Genomic DNA, 17612 nt, shown 5'->3' with positions numbered 1-17612 from the left:
AGGAAGGAGAAAAATTTGGCAACGATCCACCAGCATTCATGGGACAGGAACAGCTCAGCTCCTCAACATACAGCGTTAGCGCCCGAGGGTTGCTCCCGCGCAAAGGGCATGCAGAGAAATCATCAGAATAATTAAAAAATAATTAATATCCCCCGCCCCCCCCCCTCCCCCCCAGCCAAAACCAGCCCTCAGCATGGTGGGGATGCCCTGGGGAGTCGCGTGGGGAGTGCCTGGAGTGGAGTGAAGCCTCCCCGGGGTCGGGGGGCTGGGGGTGCCGGGTCCCCCCGAGCGCTGGCCATGGGAGGGGGGTGCAGGGTGTGCTGCTGGTGCCCCCGTGCTGGGGGTGCCCGGCGGAGCAGCCTGTGCCCCCTAAGAGACCCATTCTCTTAGTCTAAAGTGCTTTCGATGCTGCGTCAGTGCTGGCTGGATCGTCCTGAGCCCCCCACCCCCAACCCCAGCACCCCCCAGCTGCCCCCTGACGTGGCACCCGCGTCCCCCCTGCCAAAACCTGCCTGCACCCGCAGCTGGCACCTGTGGCAGGGGGTGCCGGGGTGGGGGGGTCAGCGGGGTGGGGACACGGGGGTGCCCCTGCAGGGTGACCCTCCCCTGGGCAGCAGCGCCCAGGGTCAGCCTCGGGCCCCACGGGCAGCGCTCCCAGGGGAGGCACTGGGCTGGGCTGGAGGGGAGAGAGTCTCTGTGTGTCCCCCCCCCACCTCGCTCACCCCCCTGGCAGCCCCCCGTTGCTGGGGACCCCCGTGGGAATTCAAAAATAAATAGCTCTCTCTATGTACAGGGGCTGGGGCAGGACAGAGCAAAGCGGAGCCCAAAGAACAACATCCACCACCAGCGACAGCAACACGCCACGAGCACAGCCGGGAGGGGGGCCGGGACCCCCCTTCCCCCCCAGCAGAGACGGGCCAAGGGGGGGGGCTGAGCCCCCCAGCGCCCTCGCCTGTGGCCGAGCGGCTGGGTTGGGTTTGGGGGTGTGGGTGGGGGTTTGGGATTGGGGTAGATTTTCCCCCTTTTTTTGTTGGTTTTTTTTTTTTCAGCGGGGCTGGCGCGGGCAGGGATGGGGCAGGGAACATGGAGGGAAGGGGCAGGGAGTGGGCAGGGATGGGGCAGGGTAATGGGATAGAGAATGGGCAGGGAATGGGGACAGGGAAGGTGGCAGGGAATGGGCAGGGATGGGGAACGGATCGGGCAGGGGACAGGCAGGGAAGGGGCAGGGATGGGGCAGGGCAATGGGACAGAGAATGGGCAGGGATGAGGACAGGGAATGGGCAGGGAAAGGGGCAAGGATGGGGAGAGAGAATGGGCAGGGAAGGGGCAGGGATGGGGGCAGAGAACAGGCAGGGGCAAGGGCAGGGATGGAGCAGGGAATGGGCAGGGAACAGGCAGGGAAGGGGCAGGGATGGGGACAGAGAACAGGCAGGGAATGGGCAGGGATGGGGACAGAGAACGGGCAGGGAATGGGCAGGGATGGGGACAGAGAACAGGCAGGGGCAGCGGCAGGGATGGGGGCAGTGCAAGCAGACACATGGCCCAGCAGAGGAGGGCTGGGGACAGACAAGCGAGGTGACCAGGATGGGCAGGCAGTGGGCAAGAGACAGGGGACAGTGAAGGAGGCAGGCAGGGAGACAGGAGGGCTCGGGCTGGGCTGGAAGGGAGAGGAGGGGCAGGGCAGCACGGGCGGGGGCAGCTCGGGTACTCACAGTTCTCGAAATAGAAGCGGTGGAAGTCCATCCCCTCCACCAGGTTGCCCAGTGCCTCGGGCTCAAAGGAGGTGAGCCCCGGGTCGCAGATCTTCCTGCAGGCAGCAGGTGAGAGTGGCCCCGCCCTGCCCGGCCCCACCCTGCTTGGCCCCGCCCCTCCCTGCCCCACCCCGCTTGCGTAGGCCTCGAAGTCGCCGTTGTTGACGGCCTCGATGAGCTGCTCCGTGATCTTGATGATCTCCTGCTTGCGGGCTGGGGGCACGCCACTGTCACCGGCACCGCCCCAGCCCCCGGGGACACCGTGGGGGGGGACAGGGCAGGGGGGGTGGACGTGGGACGTGAGGGGGAGGCATGGGGACAGACACAGGGACAGGCAGACAGACCTTGGGGGCAGAAAAACCTTGGGGACAGACAGACAGACCACGGGGATGGACCATGGGGACAAACACAGGGACCTTGGGGACAGACAGACCGACCATGAGGGCAGACAAGACAGACCACAGGGACAGACACAGAAACTATGGGGACAGACAGACACCCCTTGGGGACAGATAGGGACCCCCACAGCTCTGCCACACCAGTATTCACATGTCTCACTGCTAGCCCAGTGCCACCCCTGCGTGTCCCAGTGCCATCCCAGTGCCCTCCCAGCGTGCTCAAGCACCCCAGTGCCTGCTCAGCGTGGCCCAGTAGCTCCAAGTGCCTCCCAGCCCCACTCCTCCGAGTCCCAGTACATCCCACTGCCATCCCAGCACATCCCAAACAGCCAGCTCCATACTGGTGTTCCCCAGCTCCTACAGCCCAGTTCTACTGCCCATACTGGTGTTCCCCAGTGCCATCCCACTGTGTCTCAGTGCCATTTCAGTGCATCTCAGTGCCCTCCCAGTTCCGTGCATCCTGATACATCCCAGTGCAATCCTAGTGCATCCCAGAGCTGCTTGTGTGCTCTGATGTGTCCCAGTGCCAGCCCAGTGCACCCCAGTACACCCCAGTTCAATCCTCCTGCACTCCAGTGACAGTGACACTCTAGTGCCATTCCAGCTCCATTCCACTCATCTCAGTCACATCCCAGAGTGTTCCAACACCACTCCAGGGCATCCCAGCATGCCCCAGTTTACACCAGTGGCTCTCCAGAGCCATCCTACTGCATTCCAATGCAGCCCAGTGCCAACCTACTGTGTCCCAGTGCCCTTCTAGTATATTCCAGTTCACCCCAGTTCCATCCCAGTGCATCCCAGTACTACCTCTGTGCATTCCAACACTGCCCATTTCCATCCCAGTATGTCCCAGTACTGCTCCAGAGTGTAACAGGACACTCCAGTTTGTGTCTGTGACTTCTCACCACGTCTCAGTGCCAACACTCTGTGTCTCACTGCAATTCCAGGGCCTCCCAGTACAGCCCAGTACAGCCCAGTTCTACTGCATCCAGCTCTTGGTCCCATCCCACCGTGTCCCAGTATCACTGCAGTGATCCTGGTGCCATCCCAGTGCCTTTCCAATAACCCCACTGCCGTTCCAGTGCCATTCCAGCATGTCCCAATCTACACCATTTCCATCCAAGTGCATCCCAACGCCTCCCAGTACCCTCCCAGTGCATCCCAGCATGCTCCCAGTGCCATCCTGGTGCCATCTCAATGAATCCTGGTGTCAGCCCAGCTCCAGCCCAGCACACCCCAGATCAATTCCAGTGTGTTGAACGCTCTCCCAGTGCATCCCAGAAAAGTCCCAGTGCCACCCCAATCCTGTTGCCATCCCAAATCCCACCCAGTGCATTCCAGTGCTGCCCCAGCACACCACAGTGCACCAGCAGCATCTTGGTGCCATGCCAGTTCCAGCCCAGTTCATCCCAGTGCAATTCCAGTGCAATCCAAGGCATCCTAGTGCCAATGCATCCCAGCTCTATTCCAATGCATTCCATCCAGCACGATGCTCCCAGTGCATCCTCGTGCCACCCCAACGTGCCCTGGTGCCATCCCAGTGCATTCCAGTGCCATCCCAGTGCATCCCATCACCGTCCCAGTGTATCCCAGTGCCACCCCAGCTCCATCCCCATGGGTTTCAGTGCTGCTCCAGTGCATCCCAGTGAACCAAATGCGTCCTGGTGCTATGCCAGTGCCATCCCAGTGCCATTCCAGTGCACCCCAGTGCATGTTAGTGTCACCCCAGCTCCACCCCAGTGCATTCTAGCACATTCCCAGTGCATCCCAATGCATCCTAGTGCCACCCTAGTGCATTCCACAACTGTCCATCACAGTGCCATCCCAGTGCATCCTGAAGCCATCCCAGGTCACCCCAGTACCATTCCAGTGCGCCCCGATGCATACTGGTGCCATCCTAGCACCACCCCAAGTGCATTCCAAGACCCTCCCAGTGCATCCCGGTGCCATTCCAGTGCAACCCAATGCATCCTAGCACCAGCCCAGCTCCCCCCCAGTGCATCCCAGTGCATCCCAGCCGCCCCCACAACCGTCACCTTTGGTGTCCTCGTCCTCAATGGTGGTGTTGGTGCTGTCGGAGGACTCCTGCTGGCGGGAGGGCGGCGGTGGGGGGAGACACAAACAGGGGGGTCAGACCTGGCGCCGGGGAGGGGAGGGACGGGCACGGGCACGGGGACGGGGGGGACAAGCCCGGCCAGGGCTTGGCAGGACCCCGGCGATGCTGGACGCCGCGGGGGGACCCCGCTGCCACCGCGCCCCGGGTCCAGGGCACCCCCCACGCCATGGCTGATGCTGGGGGAGGATGGAGCGGGAGGCGGGCAGCGGTACCTTGGCGCCGTCCGCGGGGTTATGGATTACGGTACTTTGAGGCTCCTACAGGAGAAGGGAGAGAGACAGGCGGGGTGGGGGGAAGCGAGAGCCCGGAGGGGACAACGAGGGGGGGACGACGGATTGAGCAGCACGTGGACAGGGGCGAGGAGAGACCCAGAGCGGATTCGGGAAGGGGATAGAGAGGGGGGAGAGAAGCAGAGAGTCATTAGTCCAGCAAAGCCAAATGGTTTAATTCACAGACATGGAGGGGGAAGAAAGGGGGGAAAGAGGTGGGCAGAGCCGGGGGAGAGACGCAGTGAGGCCAAAAGGATGGGCTGGGCTGGGCTGGGGGGCAGCTCCGTGCCCCTGTCCTGCATCCCGGTGCCCAGGGGCTGCACTCACCATGCATCTGAGCATCCTGGGCATCCCTGTGCCTGAATCCCAACGAGCCTGCTGCCCTGCCTGCATCCTGAGCCCTGCCCACATCCCTGTGCCTCCCTCAGCTTGCACCCAGACCACTGCTGTGCCTGCATCCCAACTATCCACTGCCTGCATTCCAAGCGTCCCTGTGTCTGGATCCTGAGCATCTCAGTGCCCACGTCCTGAGCACCCCCATCCACAGCTTCCTGCTGCCCATCCCACCCTCACCGTGTGGGGTGGGCACCCCTTTCTCCATATCCTGCACGCACTGACCAGCCAGGCACACCTTCCCCAGGGCACAGCACTCTGTGCCAGCTGGGCATCACCCTGCCTGCATCCTGCCCTCATGGCACCATGCTCCTTGCCCTTGTGCTGCACACCTTGTGCCATAAAGGTCACAACGGGCACACCTGCACCCTCATCCTGCACCTACCTTGCTGTTGGCCTTGCCACAGCACCCCCAAATCCAGCAGCTGCTGTTCCAGACACCCATGCCTTTACTTTACTGTGCCAGCTGGGCAGTCCTGTGTCTGGATCCTGCACTTACCTCACCTGCGAGGTCACAGTCAGCAGCTCCGTCCTTGTGACCTGCACCTGCCTCGCCACTGGCATCGCAGGGTGTCCCCACCCCTTCACCCACCTCTCCACCTGTGTCACCAGGCTCCTCCTGCCTGTGCCTTGTCCCCATTATGGGGCATCTATGCCCGTACCCTGCACCCACCTTGTTCCCATACTCATGTCCTGCACCCACATTGCTGTCCCCATGTCACCGGACATCCTCAGGCCCTTATCCTGCACCCACCTTGCTGTCCTCGTGTCACAGGACATCCTCAGGTCCTTATCCTGCACCCACCTTGCTGTCCCCATGTCACCGGACATCCTCAGGCCCTTATCCTGCACCCACCTTGCTGTCCCCACGGCAGGAACATCTCTGTGTCCGTGTCCTGGACCTACCTTGTCCCTACGTGGGACACCTGCGTGACCGTGTCCTGCACCCATGTCACTGTCCCCACGGCTGAGGGAGACACGGGGCTGTCCCTTCACCCACCTGGTCTGTCCAGCGGGGTCACCCCGTGCCCACGTCCTGCACACCCCTTCCCATAATGGGACACCCCCTCCCCAGCGACCCAGGATCAGCCGTCGGGGGCGCGCGGCGATGGATGGGATGGGATGGGATGGGCTGGTGGGATGGAGCCGCCGGGTGGGGGTCTGGGGGCGCAGGGCAGGGGGCACCTACCAGAGCGGTGGGCGGGAGGGTCCCCTTGGGGCTGGTGACGCCGGCACTGCCTTTGGTGCTGTTGGTCTGGGGCTGCAGGGACACACGGAAGGGGCTCAGTGGCTCAGTTTTGGGGGGGGAAGGAGCCCGGCCCGGCCCCCCCGGCCCCGCTGGCCCCTCACCTTCACGCCGTCCGCCTTCTTGTTCAGTAAGCTCTTAGCTGCTGCGGGGGGAGACAGAGTCAGTGCTCCCCCCGCTCAGGGGACACTGCAGCACCCCCCAAAGCCAGACTCCTCCCGGCCACCCCGCCTGATCCCACCCCGGGTGCTGGCAGCTCCGGCCACCCCGCTGTCAGAGGGGGAGCACACGAGGAAGGCGGTGTCCCCCATCCTGGGGGAGGTCCCCATTTCAGAGGGGTGGTCCCCATGCAGGGAGGGGTGTCCCCATTCTAAGGGGGCTCCATTTTGAGGGGTGTCCCCATGCTGGGGGTGTTCCCTTACAGGGGGGGAGGCCCCATGCTGGGTGGGGTATCCCCATCCTAGGGAATCCCCATTTTGGGGGGGTTCTCCATGCTGGGAGGGGTGTCCCCCACCTGGAGGAGTCCCCAACCTCAGGAAGTCCCCGTCCTGGGGGGAAGAGAGCATCCCCACCCAGGGAGGGGTTTCCCCAACCTTGTGGGGGCCATCCCCATCCTGGGGGGTGTCCCCCTCCTAGTGGGAGGTTCCCAAACTCAGGGGGTCCCCAACCTTGGGGGCTGTCCCCATCCTGGGAGGGATGTCCTCAACCTGTGGAGATCCCCATCCAGGCAGGGTGTCCCCATCCTGGAGGGAAGGGCCCCCAAACTCGGTGGGTCTCAGACTGGGGGAAGGAGGTGCCCCCAACCTGAGGGGGGTCCCCATCCTGGTGGCCCCCGCGTGGGGGGGAAGGGCTGGCTTACCTTGGAGAAATGCAGAGAGGAAAGCGAGAGAGAGGAGTGGGGAGGGGGGCAAGAGAGAAACGGGGAGGGGGGGAAAGGAGGAAAAGGGGAAAAACATAAAAAAAGAACATAAAAAAGATGAGTTGAGTACAGGGGGCGGGGACAGCCGCCTGTGCCCCCCCTGTCTCCCTGGAGGGGGACAAGGACGGGCACGGGGATGAGCATCTGTCACTGCTACCACGATCTCTGGCCAGTGGGGGAACAGGGGGCGATGGGGACATGGTGGGGCACAAGTGGCTGAGGGGGTGTGGAGGGCAGGGGGCATCACCTCGAGCATCCTCGTCATTCCTCCACACTGAGGGACCCCTCCCCTGGTTGGCATCACAAGTCGGGGGGAGATGTGTGGTGACAAGTCCAGTGACAGCAGGGTGGCACCCCTCGGCACCAGAGGAGGGCGAGATGACCCACACATCCCTCCCCCGTGGAGCTGTGTCTCCTCAGCAGTCCCTAGCAGGGCGTCCCCAAGGGTCCCGGTCCCTCCTCTGAAAGCAGGCGGGCGCTGAGAGGTGGGGGTTTAAACCAGAGCCAAATTGGGGGGCAGGAGAGGGGGACCCCTGGCAGGGGGCCAGTGGTAGCCCTGGGTGTGGGGGTGGTTTAAGACCCGCCGAGTGTTTCACGGCACCACAAACACTGGCTGCAGCTCTCAGAAGCCGTGGGGAGCACATGCTGGGGGCAGCATGGAGCTGGGGATGCCACCAGCGTGCACCTGGGGGTGACACCAGCGTGGAGCTGGGGATGCCATCAGCGTGCACCTGTGGATGTCACCAGCGTGCACCTGGGGGTGCCACCAGGGGGGGGCACGGGGGGACGCAGGACATGCAGCCCGTCTGCCCCCCCTTCCATGCAGCGTGTGCCCCCCCTGTGTGCAAGAGGGGGGTGGCGGCAGTGGGGAGGCACCCCAAAATCATCCCCCCACCCTCAGCTCCCTGTATTGACCCAGATGTGGGCTGGGGGTGACACCAGCGTGGGGCTGGGGGTGACACCAGTGTGGAGCTGGGGATGTCACCAGCGTGGAGCTGGGGACACCAACAGAGTGCACCTGGGGATGTCACCAGAGTGCACCCAAGGATGCCACCAGCGTGGAGCTGGGGATGCCACCAGCATGGAGCTGGGGATGCCACCAGCGTGCACCTGGGGGTGACACCAGCGTGGAGCTGGGGACACCAACAAAGTGCACCTGGGGATGTCACCAGCGTGGAGCTGGGGATGCCACCAGCCTGCACCTGTGGATGTCACCAGCGTGCACCTGGGGATGCCACCAGCCTGCACCTGTGGATGTCACCAGCGTGCACCTGGGGATGCCACCAGCCTGCACCTGGGGATGTCACCAGCGTGCACCTGGGGGTGCCACCAGCCTGCACCTGGGGACGCCACCAGCGTGTCCCCTCCAGGAAACGCCGGCCCAGGGTCGGGCACTCAGCAGTCCCGCCTCGGGGGTGGGGGCTGCTGCAGAGACCCCTGCCCGGGCCAGCTGCGGGGTGGCAGCAGGGGGACAGCGGCATCTCTTGGTGCCAGCGGGGGGATGGAGAGGCTGCGGGGGGCAGTGCCGGGGGGGGCAGTGCCGGGGGGGCCATGCATGCGCTCCGATTTCCGAGGAGGGCACCCGAAACCCGTTGGGGAGGTGGGAGGCAGGGAAGAGGATGGTTGGGAGAAGAAGGATCTGGGGACACACAGAGACCAAGCGGGGCCGGGGGGCCGGGGGGGCCCTTTGCGGACGCGTCTACCTTGTTCCACCAGCCCCAGGGGGGCCCCGGCAGCGGCCGCCGACATGGTGGGAGGAGCGGTGGTCTGTCTGCCCACTGCGGGCCGGGAGAGAGAGAGAGGGAGCGGAGCTCCTGTTAGGGGGGCGCGGAGGGGCTGCAGCCGGGACCCCCGCCGTCCCCCCCCCCAGCGAGAGCTCTCGGGGCGCCCATCACCCTGGCCTCGGGCCGGGGGGGGCTGGTGCTGTTGCGTCCCCCTCCCCGTGTCGCCCCCCGCCAGCCAGCGGACCGGGGGGGACACACGGGGACCGGGCACTACCTGCTGCTGTGTGCGTGGGGCGGGGGGGGCCGCGTCCTGCCCCCACCTTGGCTACCACATGCCCCGTCCTCACCGATGGGGAAAAAATGGGTGGGGGGGGTTAAGGAAGGGAAGGGAGAAAGAGAGAAAGACAGCGAGATAGAGAGAGGGGGGCACCGGCCCGGGGGGGGGCATGGAGGGGGGACTGCGGCCCCCGGCCCCCCCGGCCAGTGGGAGCCCCCCCTTACCTGAGAAGTTCCTGGTGGCCAGCATGGTGGTGAGGATGGCACCCTGTGGGGAGGGACAGCGTGAGAGGATGGAGGGGGACAGACGGGTGATGGGATGGGGGTGGTACAGGATGGGGCCCACAGCACTGGGAATTAATTGGGAATTGGGAATTGGCAGAGGGGTAGCAGGGATGAGGGGCGGGATGGAGCCTTGGAGCAGGCAGTGGGGCAGAGGGTGTGGGTTGGGGGGCAGGTTAGAGCCAGGGCAGGGGGCAGGGACAGGGTGGGACCGTGCCACACTGTGTGCCACTGGGATGGGACCAGAGGCAGCAGCAGAACACCAGGCACACCAGAGTGGGGCTGCAACACCCGATGGGAGGGGACTGTGCCCCACGGAAGGGCACAGGAAGGCCCTGAGGGGTGCTGGGGCAGTGGGCAGGGCGGGGGTCCCCCAGGAGAGCCCCACGGAGAGGCAGGGTGGTGCTGGCAGGATAAGCACTGTCCCCAGCCCTCACTTCCCCACCAACCCCCTCACCTTGAGCTTCCTCCGGGCGTTGAACTTTTTCAAGCACTCCACTGTCTCCTGCCTGTGCATCATGGAGGCCACGGTGGAACGTTGCTGCGGGGGACACCGGGGTCAGCACGGGGTGCCAGCGGGGTGCCACTGGCCTGGGGTGACACGCTCCGGGGGACACCGTGCACTTACGCAGACCCACGGGTGCTTGAGGGCCTCGTGGGCTGTGATGCGCTTGGCGGGGTTGATGGTCAGCATCTGGTTGATGAGGTTTTTGGCTTCGGGGGTGACCGTGTCCCACTCAGGCGAAGGGAACTGGGGGAGCACAGGGACACGGGGGTGACAGCTGTGGAGGGGCAGCCCCATGGCGCCTGTGCCACTCCACATCCCCAGCTAGCCACCAAAGCCACCCGAGGTTCTGCCTGTGAGGTGAGCTGTAGGTCCCAGAAGGTTCTGGAGCTAACGGGACACGTTGTACACGTTGGTATTGGGCACTTACATCGTAGGCCCCAGCCTTGATTTGTTGGTAGAGTTTGTGCTGGTCCTCGTCCCAGAACGGCGGGTAGCCCACCAGCAGGATGTACAGGATGACCCCTGAGTCAGGGAGAGTGGGGTTAGGGCACTGCAGGGAGCCCAAAGCTCCCCTGGCTCCCTCCGGCCCTGCGGTGTCCCCGTGACAAAGTGATTATTTCCATCCTTGTGCTGCCAGGATGGCACAGACAGGGGACAGCATGGCACTGCCAGGGCACATGGCACGGGATGGCCCCAGGATGGGGTCAGAGCTGGAACAGGAACTGGGACCAGCATAGAAATGGGATGGGAAGGAGGGTGATACTAGGATGGGAATGGGATAAAACTGGAATGGAGCCCAGAAAGTGCCAGAATGGGAGTGGGATGGGATCAGAAAGGGACTGGGCAGTGATGAGGCAGGGATTGGGATGGGATTGGGCAGGGGCTGGGCAGGGACTGGGATGGGATTGGGCAGGGCGTTGCTGCGGGGGACACCGGGGTCAGCACGGGGTGCCAGCGGGGTGCCACTGGCCTGGGGTGACACGCTCCAGGGGACACCGTGCACTTACGCAGACCCACGGGTGCTTGAGGGCCTCGTGGGCTGTGATGCGCTTGGCGGGGTTGATGGTCAGCATCTGGTTGATGAGGTTTTTGGCTTCGGGGGTGACCGTGTCCCACTCAGGCGAAGGGAACTGGGGGAGCACAGGGACACGGGGGTGACAGCTGTGGAGGGGCAGCCCCATGGCGCCTGTGCCACTCCACATCCCCAGCTAGCCACCAAAGCCACCCGAGGTTCTGCCTGTGAGGTGAGCTGTAGGTCCCAGAAGGTTCTGGAGCTAACGGGACACGTTGTACACGTTGGTATTGGGCACTTACATCGTAGGCCCCAGCCTTGATTTGTTGGTAGAGTTTGTGCTGGTCCTCGTCCCAGAACGGCGGGTAGCCCACCAGCAGGATGTACAGGATGACCCCTGAGCCAGGGAGAGTGGGGTTAGGGCACTGCAGGGAGCCCAAAGCTCCCCTGGCTCCCTCCGGCCCTGCGGTGTCCCCGTGACAAAGTGATTATTTCCATCCTTGTGCTGCCAGGATGGCACAGACAGGGGACAGCATGGCACTGCCAGGGCACATGGCACGGGATGGCCCCAGGATGGGGTCAGAGCTGGAACAGGAACTGGGACCAGCATAGAAATGGGATGGGAAGGAGGGTGATACTAGGATGGGAATGGGATAAAACTGGAATGGAGCCCAGAAAGTGCCAGAATGGGAGTGGGATGGGATCAGAAAGGGACTGGGCAGTGATGAGGCAGGGATTGGGATGGGATTGGGCAGGGGCTGGGCAGGGACTGGGATGGGATTGGGCAGGGACTGGCTCTTACCACATGCCCAGATGTCCACCGGTTTGCCATAGGCCTCTTTGCGCAGCACCTCGGGGGACAGGTAGCCAGGTGTGCCTGCAAATCCTGGGACAGGGACACAGGGAGGGTGAGGAGAGACAGGTGAGCCACAAGGGGAAGGGACAAGGACAGGACACGGGACTGGGACATGGGGCAGGGATGTGCTGGGCAGGGGTGGGCACAGAGGATGCTGTGGGCACAGGGGCATGGACACGCTGGGAATGGGATAGGATGGGGTGGATGCTGTGGGCACAGGGGCATGGTGGGCATGGGACAGGGCAGGGGTGGGCACGGGGCAGACGCAGCAGGAAGGGAGCAGGGACTCAGGGGACGTGGAGGGACACTGCAGACAGGGCAAGGGACAGTGGGCAGGGGCTGTGGGGGGCAGGGGGGCAATGGCACTCACCAAACCAGGCCTGCTGATCCCCCTGCACCTCGATGGCCAGGCCAAAGTCTGCCAGCTTCACTGCTGCCCCTTTGCACTTGCTGGCCAGGAGCAGGTTCTCGGGCTGCGCGGTCACCGGGCACGGACAGCACCGGGCACAGACACGGGTGGGGACAGCTCAGGGTCTTCCTGTGCCTCACTGGCCTCATCCCAAGCATCCCCCCCATCCCACCGTCCCTCTGTGTCCCACCCACCATCCTGTGTCCTGCCCTGACCCCCCAGCCAGGCTCCAGCTGCTCCCACCCCCATGCCCCCATCCCAGCAGCTCACACTCCCCCCGGGGCTATGGCAGCTGGGGGGTGCAGTGAGACCCCCCCCCAGCAGCACAGAACCCTGCCACAGCTGGGGGTCACGTGTGCACCCCCAGGAAAGGCAGATGGGAGTGCTGAAAGCTGAGGGGATCCCCAAAGCCCAGCAAGATCTCAGTGAGACCCCAGAAGCCACCAGGCCACCCCCAGCTTGTGGCACTGGGCAGGGGGACAGGGGCACAGGGACGAATGGGGGTGGGGGGACACACTTACCTTGAGGTCCCTGTGGACCACCCCCATCTGGTGACAGTGCAGGACAGCCTCCAGGATCTGCTGGATGCAGTGGCTGTGTGCAAATGGGAGGGGGTCAGAGGTACACTGTCCCCCACCTGCCACACCCCCTGTCCAGCACCTGCACCTCCAAACCCTTCTGCACCCAGGGGGGACTGGCAAAAACAAGTGGTGACCTCGGATTTGTGTGCATGACAACCCCTCTGTGCCCCTGCCAGGGGGGTCAGCCTTGGGGCATCACCCCTGGGGGGGCTCCTGGGGGGTCACATACAGGGGTTACCCTCGGGGAGAGCCCCACCAGGGGTGGGTCATTGCCTAGGGGACACCTGTGGGGATGTCACTGCCTGAGGAGGGGCCATCCCTGAGGGTGTCACTCCTTCCTGGGGGGCACCACCCCTGGGGGCATATCCCTGTCTGGGAGTGACCCCTTGGGGATCACCCCGGGGTGTCACCCCAGGGCTGTCACTGACTGGGGTCACACCTGTGGGATCATCCACTGGGGGGTCACTGCCTGGGGGGCACCCTGGGGGTCATGGTCACTGCCTGGGGGGCATCCTGGGGGTCATGGTCACTGCCTGGAGGGCATGACCACTACCACTGCCTGATCCTGGGGGTCATGGTCATTGCCTGGGGGGCATGGTCACTGCCTGGAGGTCATCCTGGAGGGCATGGTCACTGCCTGGGGATCATGGTCACTGCCTGGGGGGCATCCTGGGGGTCATGGTCACTGCCTGGAGGGCATGACCACTGCCTGGGGGTCGTCCTGGGGGTCATGGTCATTGCCTGGGCACCCCTCAGTGCCCACCAGGTGAGCTCCAACCTTGGCACAGAGCCACGGGGGCCATCCCAAGGGTGCTTTTGTGCCCACCCCTGTCCCCCCTGGGAGCCCCCCATCCCTGCTGCCGCCCAGACACTGGGATCCCCCAGACAGGACTCACGGGGGAAGGGGGGAACAGGGGATGGGGGGGCGGATGGAGACGAGACAAGAAAGAAAGAGGGAAGGAGCGAGGGGATGAGAGCCTGAAATGGGGGTTGAGGTAAAGGGGTGGGAGGCAAGAAGAGGGGGTCAGGGTGTGGGGACAGGTTGGGGGTCGAGGGGTGGGAGAAAGAGGCAGGAGAGGGGGATGGGAGGATAGGAGGCATTTCGGGGGCAAGGACGGGCATAGGAGGCAAAACAGAGGGCAAGGGCCGGGGGGGCAGCGAGCGGAGGGCAGCGGTGGGACGGACGGACACACAGATGGACACACGGACACGCACAGAGCCCGAGCAACGTGTGATGGGAGACGAGAGGGACAGAGGGATGGGGGGGATGGATGGAGGAGGTGAGGGGCACGAGGGGCACAGGGACGGGGTGGGGGGCGGAGATGGGGGGAACGAGAGAGGGGGAGAAACAATGTTGTGAAAGCCCAGAGACCACGGGGAGGGGCACACGGCGGCACACAGGGCACTGGGGGGCTGGGGACAGCACACCAGGGGCCCTGGGGCCCCCCACTTGCCACCAGCCCCCCCAGCACAGGTCACGACAGTGCCAGGACTCGGCGGCAGAGCGGGGAGCGTGGGGTGGGAGGTGGAATATGGGGGTGCCCCAGCTGGGGGCCCCACCCCACCCAGCAGCAGGATGGAGCCAGTGGAGGGGTCACAGGAGCACAGGGGCCGAGGGGGTGCACCCCCCCTCCCGCTGGCTGCCCCCCTGCCTGCCTTGCTGCAGCTGCCCCGTCCCTGCAGGCCCCCCAGGGCACAGGGCAGGGTGGCTGGGGGTGTCCAGGGCTTTAGGGGGTGCTCTGGGTGCTTTGGGAGGGGGAAGGCTCACCTGGCATCAGCCTCACTGTAGTACTCCCGCGCCACGATGTCCTCAAAGAGCTCGCCGCCCGTCACCCTGAAACAAGGCCAGGCACCACATCACCCCGGGTCAGGGTCCCCTGAGCCCCCCCCGGAGCCCCGGGAGCCCCCTGCCACACTCACAGGTCAAAGACGAGGTAATGGAACCCCTCCTCGGAGATGCTGTCGTGGAGCCGCACTGTGGGGACCAGATGGGGACAGGGACAGGCTCAGTCTCAGCCCGCCACCAACCCCGTGTCCCCTCTCCCAGCCACTGCAGGCGGCACCCACGTGTGCCTGTGTCACACCCGGCCCACACACCCACACCCAGGGTGTCACTCAGGGTGTCCCCAGGCAGGTCCCCGAGTCCCGGGTCACTCACCGATGTTGGAGTGCTTGAGCAGCCGGCAGATCCGCGCCTCGCGCTCCAGCTTCTGGTGGTCTGGGGGGGCAGTGGTCAGGGGGCACCTGCCCAGCCCCTCACCCCCCACCACCTGCCCCCAGCCCGAGCCCAGCGAGGGGAGCACACCTGGCTCTGTGGGTGTGCAGGTATGCACTGGGGGCAGGGCTGGGGGCTGCACCCGTGGGCTTTGCACGCGTGTCTGGGTGTGCAGGTGTGTGCAGGTGTGTGCAGGTAGGGGTGGGGTGGGCATGTGGATACAGGCAGGCACACACTGCAGGTGTGTGCAGGTGTGTGCAGGTGTGTGCAGGTGTGTGCAGGTTCACGTGTGGGCCCGTGTGTGAGGCTGTGCATGCCTGTACACAGGTACAGATGGCAGTGCACATGTGTGCAAGCACCTGTGGCTGTACCTGTGTGTGGGTGTGCAGGTGTGATGGGTGTGCAGGTGTGCACACACGTGAGTGTGCCTGTACCTGTGTGCACCTCTGTGTGCAGCCACACAGCTCCGTGGCTGTACCTGTGTGCACAGGGGTGTGCGTGTGGCTGTACCTGTGTTTGTGTGTGATGTGGAGTGTGCAGCTGTCCCCTGTGCGTGGTGGTTCCTGCACGTGCAGGTGTGTGCAGGTGTGTGCAGGTGTGCACATCTGTGCAGCTGCACCTCTGGATGTGTCTGCACTCAAGGGCACACGGACACGTGCACAGGTGTGCACACAGCTCACACACAGCTCACACACACGTGTGTGCACTGCCCCACTCACAGCTCACACCTGTGCACACAGCTCACACACACAGCTCACACACAGCTCACACACACACAGCTCACACACACGTGTACACTGCTCCACTCACTGCTCACACCTGTGCACACAGCTCACACACAGCTCACACACACAGAGCTCACACACAGCTAACACACGTGTGCGCTGCCCCACTCACTGCTCACACCTGTGCACACAGCTCACACACAGCTCACACACACAGCTCACACACACACGTGTACACTGCTCCACTCACTGCTACACCTGGTGCACAGAGCTCACACACAGCTCACACACACACACAAATGTGTGTGCACTGCCCCACTCACAGCTCACACCTGTGCACACAGCTCACACACACACGTGTACACTGCTCCACTCACTGCTCACACCTATGCACACACCTGCACACAGCTCACACACAGCTCACACACACAGCTCACACACACACGTGTACACTGCTCACACCTGTGCACACAGCTCACACACAGCTCACACACACAGCTCACACACACACGTGTACACTGCCCCACTCACTGCTCACACCTGTGCACACAGCTCACACACAGCTCACACACACACGTGTGCACACACAGAACACACTGTGCCACTCTGTGCTGCCTCTCATCCAGGTGCACGTCCCAAACACGCACACCCCCGCACACTGTCACACATCCCACACCTGCAAACACCTGTGCACCCCCACGGCTGAGCTGTGAGCACACCCCACCCCAGGGGCACCCACTCTGCTCACAGACGTGCACACACAGCAGTGCCCACCCTCGTGTGCAAGCACACACTCGCTGCTGGCACGTGCACACACGCTCTGCTCACACCTGGCTGCACACCAAGCACACACACCTGTGCACACACACTCAGGTACCCCCCACTGCTCACGTGTGAGCACCCCCACCACCACACACACCCCCACGCACACAGCTCACACCTGCACACACACAGGGCTCACACCTGTGCCTGCTCACCCTCCCACCCATCTGCTCACACCTGCAGGACACCCCTCAGGGACAGATGACGTTCTGAGGGGCCCCGGGGGAGGCAGCAGGGGGGTAACGGGGATGGACAGGGCCAGACCCCACCCCTGGAGCATTCACCCCTCCCTCCCACCGGCACCCGGTGTCACCACTGGGGTCACAGCTGTCACACGTGCATATCAGAGGTGTAAGAGGTGCCATGGGCACCAGGGGTATCACAGGTGCCAGGGGCACCAGGGGTATCAGAGGTGCCAGGGGCACCGGGGGTATCACAGGTGTCACAGGTGCCATGGGCACCAGGGGTATCAGAGGTGCCAGGAGCACCAGGGGTATCAGAGGTGTCACAGGTGCCAGGGATCAGAAGTGCCAGAGGCACCAGGGGTATCACAGGTGTCACAGGTGCCATGGGCACCAGGGGTATCAGAGGTGCCAGGAGCACCAGGGGTATCAGAGGTGTCACAGGTGCCAGGGGCACCAGGGGTATCAGAGATGCCAGAGGCACCAGGGGTGTCAGAGGTGCCAGGGGCACCAGGGGTGTCAGAGGCATCACACGTGCCAGGGGTTATCCCAGGCACCAGGCATGACCGGGAGTGGCCCCCGGGGGTGCCAGGGGGGTGCTGCTGGGGGGTGCCAGGGCTCCCGGGGGGGATCCTACCTCTGGCTGAGAGCTTTTTGGTGTTGATGATCTTAGCAGCGTACTCATGGCCAGTGCAGAGCTTGACGCAGCGCCGGACGACCGAGAAAGCTCCCCTGGGGAGGGACAGGCTCAGCACGCCCCAGAGCACCTCGGGGTGCGTGGGGGTGCCTCCCACCCGTGACTCAGCACCCGAGGGCAGGGGGCTGCACCCACAGTGACTCAGCAGCGGGGGGTGAACCCCGACACGGGTGGGAGGGAGGCCCTGACACAGCGGGCCCTGCCGGGGGTGCGCTGGGGGGGCACCAGGGG

At 64.4% G+C, this 17612-nt stretch overlaps 1 protein-coding gene across 1 annotated transcript in view; it reads right to left on the bottom strand.

The window, feature by feature from the left end:
- Nucleotides 1-413: 413 nt before the first annotated feature.
- The window catches only part of CAMK2B (calcium/calmodulin dependent protein kinase II beta), an 18181-nt gene continuing 982 nt past the window's right edge, over nt 414-17612 (bottom strand). The window contains exons 3-21 of the mRNA XM_041478616.1: nt 17322-17594; nt 14899-14958; nt 14661-14715; nt 14509-14574; nt 12681-12753; nt 12121-12223; nt 11697-11780; nt 11197-11291; nt 10890-11012; nt 9832-9915; nt 9318-9360; nt 8796-8870; nt 6278-6318; nt 6117-6188; nt 4478-4522; nt 4186-4234; nt 1889-1964; nt 1499-1807; nt 414-531 (exon numbers count right to left, since the gene is read on the bottom strand). Coding sequence (XP_041334550.1) covers nt 414-531; nt 1499-1807; nt 1889-1964; nt 4186-4234; nt 4478-4522; nt 6117-6188; nt 6278-6318; nt 8796-8870; nt 9318-9360; nt 9832-9915; nt 10890-11012; nt 11197-11291; nt 11697-11780; nt 12121-12223; nt 12681-12753; nt 14509-14574; nt 14661-14715; nt 14899-14958; nt 17322-17594 — 1844 coding nt within the window. The remainder of the gene's footprint in view (nt 532-1498; nt 1808-1888; nt 1965-4185; nt 4235-4477; nt 4523-6116; nt 6189-6277; nt 6319-8795; nt 8871-9317; nt 9361-9831; nt 9916-10889; nt 11013-11196; nt 11292-11696; nt 11781-12120; nt 12224-12680; nt 12754-14508; nt 14575-14660; nt 14716-14898; nt 14959-17321; nt 17595-17612) is intronic.

Source organism: Pyrgilauda ruficollis, unplaced genomic scaffold, assembly GCF_017590135.1.
Source record: "Pyrgilauda ruficollis isolate IOZ18807 unplaced genomic scaffold, ASM1759013v1 scaffold113, whole genome shotgun sequence".
In the NCBI taxonomy this organism is placed as follows: Eukaryota; Metazoa; Chordata; class Aves; order Passeriformes; family Passeridae; genus Pyrgilauda; species Pyrgilauda ruficollis.
Note: the sequence above shows the minus strand (reverse complement) of the source record. Positions and strands in the feature narration are given on the sequence as shown.